This window comes from Micropterus salmoides, unplaced genomic scaffold (assembly GCF_014851395.1).
Source record: "Micropterus salmoides isolate LMB-PRFRI ecotype aquatic unplaced genomic scaffold, ASM1485139v1 Ms_hic_scaffold_1, whole genome shotgun sequence".
In the NCBI taxonomy this organism is placed as follows: Eukaryota; Metazoa; Chordata; class Actinopteri; order Centrarchiformes; family Centrarchidae; genus Micropterus; species Micropterus salmoides.
This window is the reverse complement of record NW_024040040.1, coordinates 15,793,746-15,807,179: the sequence shown is the minus strand read 5'-3', so window position 1 is coordinate 15,807,179 and position 13,434 is coordinate 15,793,746. Positions and strand designations below refer to the sequence as shown.

Below are 13,434 nucleotides of genomic sequence, written 5' to 3'. Positions count from 1 at the left end.
ATCAGAGGTCACTAATAGGCGGACCGCGGTACGGATCCGGACCCAGCCGCCGTCCTCTCCGGACCGCCGACCTACAGCCCATTTATTATTGAGACTTACTACCTCGTGACGGAGCGTTTCTATTTTAACCCGCGCAGCTTTTCTAGCATTTACTGTACTAGTTTAGAGGACCAGGAAACTCACAGACCAATCGCATGTGCTCCAATCGTCTCATGTGACGCTGCTCAGCCAATCAAATCTGTGCATCCCGAGGCTTGCGAGTCGAGTCCGCGAGATTCACCAGAGACGTTTTGGAAACACACCCGAATTGTGGAGACGAAAGATAAAAGAGATTTCACATGACTTTTAATCAAGAATGTACTGATTTTTACATGTACATTCCTCCCAGGGGCAGTTCAAAACCAGAATATCTCATAGATCTCCAATATGCTAGCTGGAGCTCACGTTTCTCACTGAACAACAGAAAGTAGGAAAGTGGTAGCTCTGTAAGAGGAAATGAAAGAGAAGAGGAGGCATTACAGCTGTTCATTTGTTATGATGTGTTGAGTGTTTATTATAAAATTGGTTAAGACTACACTTCATCACTTCAAGCTACACTTTTTATTACATTTTTTCTAAAAATTAGGCACTTTAGTTTACTTAAATTTTGAATTTATTATTTGAATAGTTATTATTTATTATCCCTCCAGTTTGATGTGAAAACTGACTGAAATATTATTTGATTTGACAGTCCGTTGTTGACTAAAAACATGTGTTGATACAACTATAGGTTATAGTACTGAATGATAACGCAAGTTCGTCGTTTTGATGTTCCGGACCTTTGCTTCAGGAATTTTTCTCTAACTAGACCTCTTTGAAATCTAATTGAATACCCCTGACTTATATCATTAAAGACTCCTATTTTAATTATTTGAAGAAGAAAAAAAAAATACACGGAGGAGGTCAGAGAATAAACAACTAAACAACAACTACTAAAAGAGATGATCATTAGAAATTATGGAGAACAATCATGAACATAACACAGGTTGGATTGGGATTAAAACAATACTGCTAACTCACATAGACACTACACCACAGTTACAATACAGTAAATCTGTCAGGGTAGATATCCAATAAGCAATAACATTTAAAGTGCAGACAAATATTGAACAATAAAGTTCAAAATTACAAGGACAGAATAGTATGCAGAAAATTATAGACATTATATATATTATGCAATATATTATATATCAGTTAAATGTTATAGAAAGCTAGTTATCCTTATTTTGTTGTAAAATAACTACCTTATTGTGGCACATGTCCATTTTAGAGATCACTTAATCAATTAAGCAGTTCCTATTTGCTCTGTTCTGTGTGCAAGATGTTTTCTTTTCCAGTTCATCCACACTGATGTTTGCATCATATACACACTTTTGAAACTTTCATCCACTGTAGGGATGAGTTTTTCAATATCCTCAAAGAAAGTATTAACAGCTATGCATGAATAAGAGGAAGAGGACAGTTTACTGTAGAATTGGAAGATGTCCTTAGAAATATTATTAGGGTCTGTACATTCTTAAATATCGCTGATCAGAGCCTTTACATTCCGCTCTTGCTTCATATGTTCCAGTCTACAGAAATATGCTCCAAATATAACTCCTTTCACCTTCCTCTATCCACTTTGCCCTTGTTCTTAAATATGCCTTTTTGGCTTTAGTAATGTCAATATTATCTAGCAAGGATTCTTCAAAGTAGCCACCTTTTGTTTCATGACATCTTTGCACAATCGCCAATGTAGAAAATATATAAATAAAGATAAAACATTGAATGGGAGGGTGTGTCTAAACATTTGACTGGTACTGTATGAATGTTAAATATTGCCATTTATCTCTATAAGTTATTAAAAAAAAAATTTATTGTTGCTATAATATCTTGACAAAAGGATTCACTCTTTAAGAGGTTTGAGTTAAATTTCCATTATTGCCTACTTGTTCCTTGAGCATCTTTCCTTATGTGTTTAGGTTTAAGAAAATGTTTACAGTGATCTGTTAGAGGTGCAATAGAAATGTTTGGACACTAACCAAAAGTCTGATCTGGATTTGTTTGAACCATCAGGTTTAAACCATGGGATAATTCAGATACCAGGATTTTCAGTGCACCATGTGTGTTTCAATTTAAACACACTACAAAGATCAGGAACTACAGGATTGTAATGGTGTCCCTGATATTTGGGGAAGGTAATATCAAGCCATCAGCACCATATTAAAATCACCTCCTAATATAACATTTTTAGCTGGATACCTTTGACGTAGATGCTTTACAGCCTTTGTAAGTTTACTCATCATAGTTCTGTTGGGAGCAGGTCAGCTCTTATTGCAGAAGATCTCAGAAACTCAGGAAGTCTTACAGAGCATTGTTTATTGAAGCCCAGACGGGGAGACAGGCAACAGCATGCAGAGTTGAACACAGTGTGAAATGAAGGAAAAAGGACATACTGGCTGACTTTGTTGTTGACAGGACCCCAGTGTTCATTCTCCAGGGCACTAAAACAGACTTTAGGCTAGATTTGTTAACTTGTGTTTGTGTGTATGTTCTGCAGAAATATTTTTATTTCTAAACAGAAAGAAATATTACTGTTTAGAGCATATACATAGTAGAATATTCACCATTACCTACATAGGTTCCCTCAGGTTAAAGTATTCATTCTATACAAATGCTACTATAATAAACAAATACCAGTATTATTTCAGAACAGTAGTCGACTACAAGGCAGCAAGCATTGACAAATTTACACACAAAGTGGCATAGTACAGAACAGTGCAAAATTAACATGGGAACAGACAAGAGTAGAAGGTAGTGTACATTAAAATAAATAAAATTAATAGATAATGTGATTAACTAATACATGACCACTGAACTCAACCCAAGTTTTCATTTAGAGTCACTTCACATGTTTCTCCCACAACTTTTGTCATATTTACACTTTTAATTTACTCGTTTATTTACACTACTGGGAAACATGTTTTCTCTCACCAAGTTGTTAAATAAATAGATGAATGTTGTACAGGGTTTGCAGTGTAATCTTTTATGTCATTTACAAAGCAGGATTATTTGCCTCCCATGCAGTTTCCGTTCAGGTCTGGCTCAGTACTGGCTCTTGTGGGTTATTCTGAGTCAATTACATTAGTCAAAACAAAGTCTTCTTTGGGTTGAAGATGATGCCTTTAGGTTGTCGTTCGTTAGATTTCTGTTCCCTGGTTCTTCAGATAAGAAGAAAGCATTATTCAGTTTCCAAATCAATCTTAAAAACAGTTACAAGGTTGAACATGCTGACCATGAATACACAATGATCAATGAGGAGTAAAGTGCATCACAACAGGTTTCATGAATAAACAACACATCAGTTAGAGACGTACAGATGCAAGACGGTAGGTTGGAAAGTGAACACTGAAACAGACCGAGTGAGGATAGCTTAAATAATTGTACTAGAAAGCAATAAACAGATGTGTACAAGTGAAAATTAATAAATTATCTTACTCGTTAGGGCCTTCTATTGATTGTGTCTTGATATCCAGAGTCTCTGTGTGACAAACTGAGGGATTTAAGAAAAGTCAATTCTGAACAAACATTTATCAGCTCTCATAGCTAAACTAGATACAAGTATTATGAAAGTGAAGAATTACAGTATAATGAGAGTATTACTCCTGAGTGTCTCCGTTTGTAGTTTGATGCATCTCATTCTCCTCAATGTCCCCGTGTGTCAGACTGAAGGATTTAACAACAATTATATTGGACAATCACTGATCAGCTCTCATAAACTGAGACACAGATATTTTAACTATTTGATTTATTTGACTGAAAGAAGTACCTGCTCTGATGTTGCCAGAAAAAGATGACTGCAGCAACACAACCACCAGTCCCTACCACTGACAATAAAATTATTGAAGTCCAACCTTTGATAAAAAGAGGGGAAATTGTTGATATAATACACTCAATAACAGATCAAATGGAAATACCTGACCATTTACGTACTGCGACTACAGTCATCAGATTCATCAGAACCTGGAAACAGAAACCAAAACATCAGATTCATAAAGTATTGACCAATCTGTAAAGCTGATGATACACAGAGCAACTTTTATAGCAATCGTGCAGGGCAACTTTGTCATCAGTGGTAATGGGTAAAGATTACTATGGTAATCCCCTTCTCCCACCACTCTGCCACCTGCCCCGCACCGCCGCTATCCATTTAAAACTAGTCGGACTTGTCTCTGGCAAGATTGCCCATCAACATTTCACAAGTGTGTAGTTTTGGAAGTGTTTCTCACCAGCAGCAGACGACTGTTTGACCTCAGGAATCATCACCAACACCTCTATCTGAGGAGCAGAGCGCACTTGCACTGCACATCCAACCTGTGTTCTGTTATGATGGAGACGAGACAGCACAGCTGTAGTGGTGACAGTGACTGTACCATTGGTGTTGGTGACTCCCACAGAGCTGTGGTTAGCAAAGTGGCCGTTGTGTGGCAGGACACTTAATGTTACTGTGGGAGCAGGTCGACCTGTGGCCGAGCAGGACACAAGTGCCTCTTTAGCAGAGTTTGATTCTCCAACATGTAGAACAGGTTCATGCAGCTCTGCAGAGAAAATAAATTTCAAATATTTAAAATATCACATGTACTAGTCCACACAAAAAGACCACCATTGTACCCAAAAAGTCTAAAGCCTTCTTAATGAAGAGCTACACCCTGTAGCACTCTCCTCCACCATCATGAAGTGCTTTGAGCAGTTAGTCAAAACCTTCATCACCTCTTCTCCCCCCGACTCACTGGACCAACTACAATTAACATAGAGGCCAAATAGATCAAAGAATAATACTATTGTGCCCTTCAAGCTCATCAGCAAGCTCAGAGACCTGGGACTCAACACCGCCCTGTGTGACTGGAACCTGAACTTCCTGACAGTCAGACTCCAGGATGTGTTGATAGGAACCACCACATCCTCCACACTGACTCTTATCACCGGCGCTAGAACTGATTGTGGACTACAGGAAGTGACAGAGAAACGGACACAATCCCATCACCATCAATGGGACTACGGTGGAGAGAGTCAGCAGCTTCAGGTTCTTCGCGGTTCACATTAGTGAGGACCTCACACCACCGACACCATCACAAAGACATTGACACAACAGCTCATCTTTCCTCCATAGGCTGAGGAAGCTCAACATGGACTCCTAGATAGTCTACAGAGGGTGGTGAAAACGAAGGTTACGATATGGTAACCCTAGTTCTATAAGCACAGGCAGAGCCCTCTACTGGACTCTATGGGTACTACCTCCTCCAATCACACGCATGCACTTGCCCACTGAAATTTTATCGTGCACTTAGCCGACCAATAGGATGTCGCTACCGATACGTGCGTGACTAATAAATAGCAGTGTCCCTACTGCCTCAGCATCTGACCGCCTCTTCAGCAGATGGCGTCAGAGTGGCAGGGCTCATCGGTAGAGGGCTTCGCCTGTGCTTATAGAACTAGGGTTACCATATTGTAACCTTCGTTCTATCTCACACAGGCTCCGCCCTCTACTGGACTCTATGGGTACAGTGGTTGGAGCCCGATGACTGTCCACCCTAGCTGCAACAAGCCAAAGTCCACCACACCAACCCGGTCGGCCACAAGCCAGCCAAAGCCCCGACCACCACATCACCAAATGACAGAATGGAGGGACACCCCTGAGAAGGTCGCTGGACCAATAGGGGCTTGGCCTGACCATTAACACCTGCTCTGCCCTGACTTCTCACTGGAACATCAGGCACTGCCAGTGTATGTTCCCCCTCTACACCCAGTAGTCACCAGATCCTCACTTTTCAGATCCTAGGTCGCACTTGCGAGCTGGATCCCGAGAAGGAGTCCGACACATCCAAGAGATAGAAATGCACAAACAGACACAGTAAGGGACAAGATGCCATTGTGCAGATCTCTTCGACACACACCCCGCTGAAAAAGGGTCATAGACACTTCCACACTTCTGAGTGGAATGTGCACCCATGTACAGGCTTGGGAGATTCACTCACAAAGCCAGCTGGCCAGGCTCTTCTTGGACAGGGTTTTACTGACTGCACTATCACTGAAACAGACAAACAGCTGATCAGTGCATCGAATGGGGTTGTGTGCTCTACATAGGACGTTAGCCTAGTACACATGGACACAACAGATGCACTCTCACCTCCCTGCACCCTAAGTGGGGTAGGGGGGTAGAAAGCATCCAGATTTATTGTCCTGGACCTGAACATGCTCCTTATGTTCTTAAGAACAAAGGAGGTGTGTTGTCTCAATCTGGCTGCACTGTGGACACCAAGAACCAGCATGCAGCTGGGGTGAACCGACAGGCACATAGCTCACTCACCTTCTTAGCAGAGGTGAGAGCAAGGCGCAGGGCAGTTCAAGAGATAGCATTTTCAATGAGGACTGCTCCAGGGGCTCATAAGGTGCAGATATTAGAGCCACCAACACAAGCAGCAAGTCCTACTGAAGCGCCAAGAGACACGACACAGGTCGCTGTCTTCTCACACCCTGCAGAAAGTGCATCACGAGGAAGTGGCTGAAGACTATTCACTAGTCACCAAACCCCCTGTGACAGAAGTAATAGCTGCAGCACGACAGCCCCTTCTCCTTCAGACCTTGTAGAAAAGAGAAAACGCATCCCACCGAACAGGTAGGCAGATCCGTCTCCCTCTCAATGCATCAACGCTGAAAGCCCAACCACTTAGCTTTACAACAATACGTGGTGGAGACTGCCCACCGCTTGGATGGTCTGTGCGACCTCAGCGGCTAGACCAGCCTGAGTCTGCCTCTCCACAATTTTAGGAGAAAAACCTGGAGAGGCTGGTCCAACACCAGCATTGTGCATATGAAGCCTCACCCTGGTGACAGAGCCCCCCATACCATAGATACAGGCCAGGGCTCTGTCACTGTAGGCTGCGTCACTTCTACCAGAATGACTAACGACCGTTCCCGCCTCAACTAACTGGAGGGATAAGATGGGGTGGGGGGGAACGCAAACAGTAGCCCCTCTGGCAATGGTGCGTGTGTAACGCGTCCATCCCCAAGGGTGGGCTGTCCTGTGGCTGAAATGAGAACCACAGCGGGCAGTGGGTGTTGGCAAACAGATCCACCTCCGCTCTCCCGAAGAGAGCTCAGATCTGCTGAACCACATTGTTGTGCAGTCTCTACCCGCTCGGTTGGGGGCCAGCCCTCAACATGAGGTCAGCCACCACCGTTCCAAGCCTGGGACGTGAAGCGCTTTCAGAGACAGCAGGTGTTCTGATGCCCACGTCTACAGGTTCCCTGCCAGCGCCAAAAGAGCCGTGGAGTTGGACTTCGCCCTGTCTGTTGATGTACGCGCTGGAGGAAGCAGCTGACCAAAGTGTTTGTTGTAGGTGGCAACAGTCTTCTCCCCCTCAGTTAAAGGTTTCTGCCATGTGACCTGAAGAACATCTCTAGGTTGCATCAGCAGACAGTTGAGACGAGCCTCTCCTCCCACAGCTGCCATCACTGTCTCCTGTGTTTCTATCAGAGCTGTTAGACCTGCAGGAGAAGACATCACACTGTGGTTGGTATGTAAAAGGCGAGAATACAGAAGTCCATCTCAAAGAAAAGTGGAATAGGATATATGATATAATATATGTATGTCTCTAGCAATTAACCAGTGCCAAAGTATCTTCACAATTAATCACCAAAACCATCTTTCTCTTGAGTGTTCTACCTTGCTGTTCTGTGCATGCACATAGGTTAGGGGTAAGGGTAGGGATAGAGGCCAACACTATCGATTTAATAAGGTAGCATTTTTTGACAAGGCAGCATTAATTGTCAGAACACCAGCACTTCTCACATTGGTTTAATGAAAAGTCAAAGTTCAGAGAAATGTAATGCTGTAATTTATTTCTCATTGAGGTGATTTTAAAGTGTGATTTCTTCAGTTGGTGCAGTAAAATGTTACCAAATGTGTGCCGCTGACAGAAGAACTCATAAGGAAGCAGAAGGCCTGCAAACTTCATGTTTGGTATGAGTACATGAAGACCTTAATGAAGAAATACAATGCTGCAGTTAATGATGTACAAGCAGCTTACGTTCCCACCTTGATCACTAAGAATGCCCCAAACCCAAAAGTATTGTTTAACACTAGACCGGATTGTTGGTGCCCCTCCTAACAACAACTTGCTTGCATCATCTGACCTCTGCAAGCAGTTTAAAAGATTTCTTATTGATAAAATTGAAAAAATTAGATCCCAGATTGTTAGCTGCTGGCCCCAAAACCAATCTGTCCCAGAGCCTTTGACCCATAGATCATGTGGTCATTATCCTTCAGTTCCTCAAATCACTATATCTTACTGCTCTCAATGATATGGTTAACCATATAATGTCATCAACTTGTCCCCTGGATGAGGTCCCTTCCAGACTATTGACGGAAATTTTAAGCCTAATTTTGGACCTTTCATCTTGACTATAAGCTCCCTGGCCTCCAGCTGTGCCCCTGCTCATTTTAGAACTGCTCTGGTCGAAGCTCTCCTGAAAAAAAAATAAAAATAAAATTTAGATCTTGAATAATTATAAGAAAATTTAATTCTATTTGTTTATAATCAACATTTTTATTATTTATCCAAAATCATATAGATAAAGTGGCTTTCAAACAATTACAACAACTCTTCACAAATTTGTAATGGCAATCTTTCCTTGCTTTACCTTTAGCTTTATTTCCAATCTCTTTGCCATCATGCACAGGTAGGAGTGAAGTTTTTACGCAGACACACAAGATTTTCCAGAGAGATTATTGCAGTTGAGGTTTGTGGTTTATTGCAGTGGTAAATAGTACAAACAGATGAACATACCGGTTGATTTCTTATCTTGTTTCCAGTTGTTTGCGTGTATTCTGCTCTGTAGTATGGCTCTGTGGTCTGGTGAGAACTGTTTGTGCTCCCCCTACCTGTGCCTACCACTTCCTGTCACCTGTGCCCTCTATATACAACCATGTGCATCTAATCACTGCCACCCAGTGTCCAAAATGCTAATATAAATATATTCAAACAAAATAAAATATCATGCCAACAATAAACATAAATGGCTCCTACACAAATGCATTGCAAAAAGAAATAACTGTATGCCACAAAACATCCTACAATAAAATTTTACAAAATCGGATGTTACTGCTACTTGGTTCTTCAGCTCATTGAACTCAAATCATGCAACCTGGTTGAACTGGAAACTTATGCTAATCCCTTAGCCAGAAATCTTGGAGTAGTTTCTTACCAGTGGCCTGTGGCCAAGTGAGTTCAACCTACTCAGAGTTAACTCGGGGTTATCTGGCAAAATCAGGGTTGACAAAGTCTGAATGCCTACTCTGGAGTTAAACGGTAGCCTACTACGAAGGCGAATAAGATGTTGGTTGGTTGAGTCGGTGTTAACCGACTTTTTATATACAGTCTATGGTGTTAACCCAGTGTTAACTTAATTGGAGTTGGTGCGCGGCCGTGCAGGCAGAGTTTTTTTGCAACGGCGCATGCTCCGTATTTCTCCAGAGGAATGCACATTGGTAGTGCCAGGAAATTATGAATGTAAAGACAAGTTAATGGCTAAATCTAATATCGTGGCGGCCGACAAAGCCAGGGAGGCTTGTTGGCATGCATGGAGTAAATTTGTAGCCTAATTATCTTTACAGTGTTCTTATTATAGGGGAGAACGGGGTATGTTGTCACACTTTTCACACCATCTAATATTTACTGAGCACTGTACATCACAATGGTACAAATGTCATACCAAATGAAAGAATAAAGTCTTGGACAGAAGTGTTGTATTCATTACATCTTCATATCTTATCTCATTATAGAGCTGTAGACTTCTGAATAGAGAGTGTGCACTTGTGACAATTTGCCCCATCGGCATATAAGTTGTCACACTGTATTGGGTAAGTTGTCACACTGGTTAGAACACTTATTTGTGAATATTGATTTCAATTTCAAATTGTCACCAGAACTAAAAGTAAAATCAATCAGCAAACAAGCCTAGAGAATTTGGAAAATCAATAATTTAATTCAAAACAAAAATGTTGGCAGAGCACACACTAAGTGGGACGTCTTTCTTTGAACTTCAAAATCAAACGTTCTCTGGAGTGCAAATAGATCTATGCTAATTGAATATAATGCTTCAGATAACTTTATTAAATGTGTAACTTCTTAACTAAACAGATGTGGTGTTTAAACACACTAATGCAACAATGTGCATTTTTGTATGACGTACATATGTATCTGACTAGTCAGACATGTGTTTAGAGTTCACAGTTCTGGCACACATACCTGCCTGGCCTGTGGTGCAACCATAGCAGGCCCATTTGTTGCATTTCACAAACTTAAACCACGTCTTCTTTGGAATACTGCATGAAAATGGCTCCACATAGATGAGGCCAAAAGAGATGTCAGCGGCTTACGTCAAAATTCTTAGCTGTACTTATGATTGATTTGTTCTTTGATTTCACCTGCCTGACTGCCTTTAACATTATGTCAGGTGGTGTACTGCCATTCTCTGTCTTCTGTTGATAATTTTCTTCTTTCCTTCAAAAACACATTCCTACTTCCAATTACAAATCAATTACAAGCTTATTTGTCTATTACCCTTGTTGCCTAACTACATTAATAACTGGATCATGTAGTGTGTGTGTGTGTGTTTGTATCTACTAACATACTACATGCCTACGGTATAAGACCATATATACTCTGTCATGAATTCAGTCTTGTCCAGGTGTATGGCTGCTGCTGTAAACTACAGTGCATAATATTCTGTTTACAGTATCATTTAATACTTGTGTCAGAGGTAATTACACAATTTCACATAGTTTTTTGAGAAGGTTCTATGTTTATTTGTACAGGGGCAACTAATCACGTGGCGACCTGCTCCAAAGTCATTGAGACAACTTGCCCCAAACTGACGTGTGCTAATGTTGGCTGTTGTAAAGACACGTTATTGTCTCCTCTACTTTGTGCAAAGTTATCATTTTGAACATTCATACCTAATAAGGTTGGAATACATAAAATGTAAAGTGCAAATGTTTTACTTTTGAAGCAAAAAAATAATAAAATTGTGCTCACCTCAGATTAGAGTGACCTTGACCACATGTGAACAGCAAGTTGAACATAGAAAAAGAAGTCACACAAAATGGCTATTTATATTTTTGACATAGAGCCTCTAGTGTTGGAGTTATGAGCAGTGTGACAACTTACACACAAGACAACTTACCCCACTCTCCCCTAGTTCAATTCTCTAGGCTATTACTGGTATGTATTTTATGGGCTTTTCTTTTATGGGTAATATGATTAATATGATGGTTAATATGATTAGAGTACAACTGCACATAAGGTCCATTCTAACAGAAAAAAAAGGAGCACATTTACCTGACCTTTTATCCAAAGTGACTTACAATTGCTATTTAGGCTATGTCAGAGATCACACGCCTCTGGAGCAACTAAGGGTTAAGGGTCTTGCCAAGGGACACATTGGTGGATGGCTTTCAGTGGGAATTGAACCCTGGTCTCCCACATCATAGGTAAGCATCTTATCTATGGTCTAGGCTGTACATTGAATAATAATAACAATAATTATTATTATTATAATTTAGGCCTACTTGTTTGTTTCCATCTAAACACTTAGAACATCACAGAAAACCCATACATGTACAGGACCTTCTCATCGCTCAAAGCCTGTCAGTAGCCTACCATAACTCTACATTAGGCGTCTTCCAGCGGCTGGCTTGACCACGACTTCGCATTACGCTCAGACTCCGTTAAGTTAATAGGCCTATTCATGTATCCTATTCAATAAATATTATTTGTTTATAGGCTTCCTTCTGTTCTGTAGTGGTTTTGAAGGAGGAGGATTATAGGAGTAGCCTACTGTGTGAGGTCTAGCCTAACCTTACGCTACATTAACGTGACAATCATTTTAATATTTTTACTGTAATAACTGAAATGTTGTCCACCTGGTTAAATAAATGTTTGTTGTGAACATCACTAATATGGCTTAGTAGCCTATATTTTATTCACTGTAGATATTCATAATGTAATGCTACACACCCATACACAAGCTAACATGTGAAAATGGGAGCTGACACGTGGTGTTCTCCACTTCAAGCAGAATTTTGCCATGAACCAATGCAAAAATAAAGACAATAAAATAACATAGGCCGATATAAAATATGACAAACTCTCTGTCTCACCTCTCTGAAAGACTCCAAACGCACAAAATAAATGAATAACTGCTCCGTGAATCATCTTTGTTGCATTTTCAATCTACCGTTAATAGGCTATTTCAAAATAAAAAGCTGTACTGCAGCCTAAGCAGGGGCAAGTTCAGCGACGACAAACCGTTGCAAAACGTTTTGAGATTGAACTCCCAGGCTGCAGGTAATGCTGCGTTCCGGGTAACTCAGAAATTTCCAACCTCCAAATGGAAAAAGTGTCATGTAACGCCACTTGAAGGCGGAGTTCCTACTTATGAACTCGGAGAAAAATATAGCCTACTCTGACTTCACCTAAACACTGGGAACAAAGCTGTTCAAAAAACAAAAAACATGACTGATGTGAAATATAGGCTAAGGTTCCATTTACAAGTGCCAAAAATAAGTCTGCATGCTGACCGTCTATGTCGATGTATGACTGTGTCAGTTAAACTCACTTCTGTCGTCTGTTGCCCTCCGTGTGAGAAACCTAGGCTATATGTTTATTTGGCAAGAGTAGGCCCTAACTATGAGCAGTGTTAACGTTATGAACACAAATGGGAGAAAAGACGACTATTGTCCAGTTAATTTAACGGCACATGGAATCTTATAGTCCATTCACTAGCCTAATAAAAGTACTGTAGTCCCCCCTGCTGTTTGTGGAAACATTCGGCCTCCAAATGTAAAGCCAGTCGCTTTAATGGGGACACTGCACCCTGTCAGAGGCCCAAAAAAGAAGCCAGACATACAGAGAAAAATAAAATCAAAGGGAGGCCAGATTTCTGGCCAAAAAGATTGTTAAGAAGCACCATATCTGACAGGCGAAGGTGAAAAGCTAACAGGCAGAATAGCAAATAAAGCTTTAGCTATAACTTAACCTTTAAGTAGACCTAATGTAACACCAGAGCTGCCAACTCTCAGGCATTGTGCAAGGGACACATGCAATTGACAATTTTCACATGCTCTCACGTTACACAACTATTTCCCCATGCAGTGAAAAACAAAGGAAGGTATAACTGATAAAAACGGGCGAGTAATTCCACCCAACTGTTGCAACACTGTGAGTCGCAGTAGGCTATAACTAACTGAAAGAGATTAGCAAAATAAACATCTACAATTTGAGACTTGTTCTGTTTGGGACTGTGAGCTGCATTTTATCTGAGGTGTTGAACTGAACGTTTGTGGTGAGATTT

At 40.9% G+C, this 13,434-nt stretch overlaps 1 protein-coding gene across 6 annotated transcripts; it reads right to left on the bottom strand.

Moving 5' to 3' along the window:
• Nucleotides 1-2,379: 2,379 nt before the first annotated feature.
• On the bottom strand, nucleotides 2,380-12,405 carry LOC119903891. 6 transcript variants are annotated; one of them, XM_038720176.1, is made up of 9 exons: nucleotides 8,722-9,556; nucleotides 7,979-8,547; nucleotides 7,402-7,566; nucleotides 4,308-4,616; nucleotides 4,012-4,041; nucleotides 3,848-3,932; nucleotides 3,682-3,744; nucleotides 3,517-3,571; nucleotides 2,380-3,239 (listed from the first exon to the last, which is right to left on the bottom strand). In XM_038720176.1, the coding sequence occupies exons 2-8, from the start codon at nucleotides 8,034-8,036 to the stop codon at nucleotides 3,520-3,522; spliced, it is 762 nt and encodes a 253-aa protein (XP_038576104.1). In that variant the 5' UTR covers nucleotides 8,037-8,547; nucleotides 8,722-9,556; the 3' UTR covers nucleotides 2,380-3,239; nucleotides 3,517-3,519. The 6 variants fall into 6 exon arrangements, 5 of the variants coding, with proteins under 5 accessions (XP_038576104.1, XP_038576115.1, XP_038576136.1 ...); XM_038720187.1 differs by having other exon boundaries at nucleotides 8,868-9,556; XM_038720208.1 differs by having other exon boundaries at nucleotides 8,471-8,547; nucleotides 8,868-9,555.
• Between the last annotated feature and the right edge of the window lie 1,029 nt (nucleotides 12,406-13,434).

Bases quoted from the DNA above. Each gene is read 5' to 3' on its own strand.
- LOC119903891 (XM_038720176.1), bottom strand. From the start codon at position 8,036: ATGAAGTTTGCAGGCCTTCTGCTTCCTTATGAGTTCTTCTGTCAGCGG. The intron at 7,567-7,978 runs GTAACATTTTAC...CTTCTCCTGCAG, and splicing joins CTGTCAGCGGCACACATTTG to GTCTAACAGCTCTGATAGAA. The intron at 3,572-3,681 runs GTAATACTCTCA...TAAATCCCTCAG, and splicing joins ACAAACGGAGACACTCAGGA to TTTGTCACACAGAGACTCTG.